Source organism: Halyomorpha halys, unplaced genomic scaffold (genome assembly GCF_000696795.3).
Source record: "Halyomorpha halys isolate HHAL.00 unplaced genomic scaffold, Hhal_1.1 Scaffold1397.1, whole genome shotgun sequence".
Taxonomy (NCBI): Eukaryota; Metazoa; Arthropoda; class Insecta; order Hemiptera; family Pentatomidae; genus Halyomorpha; species Halyomorpha halys.
The window spans coordinates 45,706-48,392 of NW_027105417.1; the positions used below are offsets into that span (position 1 = coordinate 45,706).

Genomic DNA, 2,687 nt, shown 5'->3' on the forward strand with positions numbered 1-2,687 from the left:
CTTTTTTATTCGACCATATTTTTGATAGGAATCTATTTATATACTGAAAATTTTTAGTTTTCATTTAGTTACTTTTGAAAAAAAAAAATGAAAAATTGGGACAAAACATCGTTGTTTAGAAAACATCGGCTTAAAAACATTGATGTTTTGGGTAAAACATCGATGTTTTCAAAACATCGGCATTGATGTCGCATCCCTACTGCATATACACGTTTGTGTTCAGTTTGTATCGTTTTATGCTGGATCTACCAGCTTGCCACTTGCCACAGAACCAAGACTTGTTCAAGCGGTTGGTAAACAAAATAATCTACAAACATTTGTATCTACAGAGTTTTGCGTTCATTTGACTTTTGTTAGCTATCAAATTTGATTTACATTATAATAATTATCACAATAAAGATAAGCGAAATGAAAAGAAAAGTAAATTTCAACAAAGCGGGGTTGTAAATGATGAAAATTCATATAAATAGTACAACATAACATATTAATTCAACCATATTAATATCAGAAACTTGTTAACTTAATCACCTAGGCATATGAATAGGGACGCCTCTGTCACCCGATTTTATGAAGATTTGAAGTGGCTTTACCCCAGTGCGATATCTTGGATTCATCTTTGACACAAGACTCACTTGGAACCAACATACTAGACGTAAATGACAAGAACTCAACAGACGATTATGCCAAATATGCCGAGAAAACAAACTTCTAATATATAAGACTATAATCAGACCTATTTGGACCTACGGGCTAGAACTTTAGGGAACAGCTAAACCGTCGAACATCAAACGTATACAATCCTTTCAATCCAAAATTCTTAGAACCGTAGTTAATGCACCTTATTACGTTGCCAACAGAACACTAAACCATGACCTTCATATTCTTTGATTTCTCAAAATTCCATATAAACATTTCTAACCATCCTAATCCTCTGGTTCAATCCTTATCTAGTTCTACCCACCCCTACTATCCACCTAGAAGGCTGAAACGGCAGTGCTAAGAGACTTATTTTAAAATAAATGGACTTAAAAAAAAGAGCACATTTGCTCAGCCTCCACTGGCTCATTACCAGTAATGCGGCGAGAGGGATGCGCTGGGATCTCTTGAGCTCTGCTCTAACCATCACATGTAGGGGATAGAGTGGGCTCAGGGATCCTCAGGTCGATTGTATAAATATTGTATATAAGAGTGTAAAGGTGACTAGAGATTATTTAATTTAATTTATTTTTTTCATTCACATAGTTTGATTATGTTCATTTTCTTTATTCTTCTGTTTGTGCATATTTAGAGATTTTTTTTTTCTTTATATTTTACATTAGTATGTATGTAACCCGTTATCACTATTACCCATTGCCCACAACTTTGTGACAGATTGTAATATCTATCAATAAAGTTTTTGAAAATTAAAAAAAAAAATCGATTGTATTGGGATCGAAATTTTTCACTATCATAATACTTCCTCTTACTAGATGTTTCATATGTGATAACTGAAAGGAAACAATTAGAAGCACTTTATTTTACATTGAAAATTTGACAAATCAATCTAACATTATAACGAAACGTCTCTTAAAACAACATAAAAACTGTTTGTAAGTAGCTTCTGCTCTTTAAGTAGTAATCTTAAAAATATAAAATAATGAAGAAAATCTATACGAACCAGAAGTGCTGTGATAGCACAAGTGAGACCTAATCCAATCATGTCTTCACTGGAAAGTGAGGAGTCATTGGAGAATGGTAATATTTATACTCGAAAACTTATCTGCATTTACGTAAATTACTTACAGAATAATGTCAATCAACCATAAGTTGACATGACATGGCCCAAATATGACAGACTAATTAGGAGTAACATTTTGGCTATCACTCAAATAGTAAATAATTGGTACACTGGACGCAGGTTTATGATAAGGTATGGACATTGAAAAATAATTTTTGAAAGAATTTCGGTATAGAATGATTAAAACTAAAATGATCTATTCATAAACCTACAAAACTCCAAAATATTGTCTTTCGGTTCATCTTTTTCGCGGTCTCCTTAATAAATCAGATTTTTATTTCTAAATTTTTGATTTTCCTGAAAAATTGGAAAACTTTTCTTTTTAAAAGCGATTACCTATTTATCAGCGAAAAACTAAATATACATACAATATTCGTACTATTTAATGACAATATGCTTGCGCACTAGCCATTTCAAAAGATGGGGATTGGAAAGAAAACAATGAAAGACTCGAAAGTTGCTAAATTCTTGGAATTTCGTCAGCATACACCATTATTGGCGCAAAAATTCGAGAATTGGAAATTCCAAAACAATTGCCGAGTTCTTTAGTTGAATATTTCGCGGCACCCTTATGACGGCGCCCCGGGTAACCACGGCACACACTTTGGGAATCACTGGTTTTGACAATTCAATCTGAGAAAAATATTAAAAATGGAATTTTTAAACCGAGGATTTAAAAAAAATTCTCAGACTAAATTTTTGAAAAAACAAAAACTAGTGGTCTCGAAACCTTGTAGGACCTCTAAGGAGTAAAAAGAACACGTGACAAAGGTATATCGTTTATAATGAGGTGTAGATAGTTGACCGTAGATTAATGATTGGAGAAGTTTGTCGGGGGGTACGGTCAGCAAAGAACAACATAAATAAACAAAACCATATTTATTTATTTTATGCCGACGTTTCGACCTGA

General features: G+C 32.9%; 1 protein-coding gene across 3 annotated transcripts in view; it reads right to left on the reverse strand.

Annotated features, from left to right (window-relative positions):
• The window catches only part of LOC112211608 (uncharacterized), a 16,886-nt gene extending 15,174 nt beyond the window's left edge, over positions 1-1,712 (reverse strand). For all 3 annotated transcript variants that reach the window (XM_067051212.1, XM_067051216.1, XM_067051210.1), the window contains exon 1: positions 1,658-1,712. In XM_067051212.1, the coding sequence (XP_066907313.1) occupies positions 1,658-1,699 (42 nt within the window). In that variant the 5' untranslated portion in view covers positions 1,700-1,712. The remainder of the gene's footprint in view (positions 1-1,657) is intronic.
• Positions 1,713-2,687: the final 975 nt, after the last annotated feature.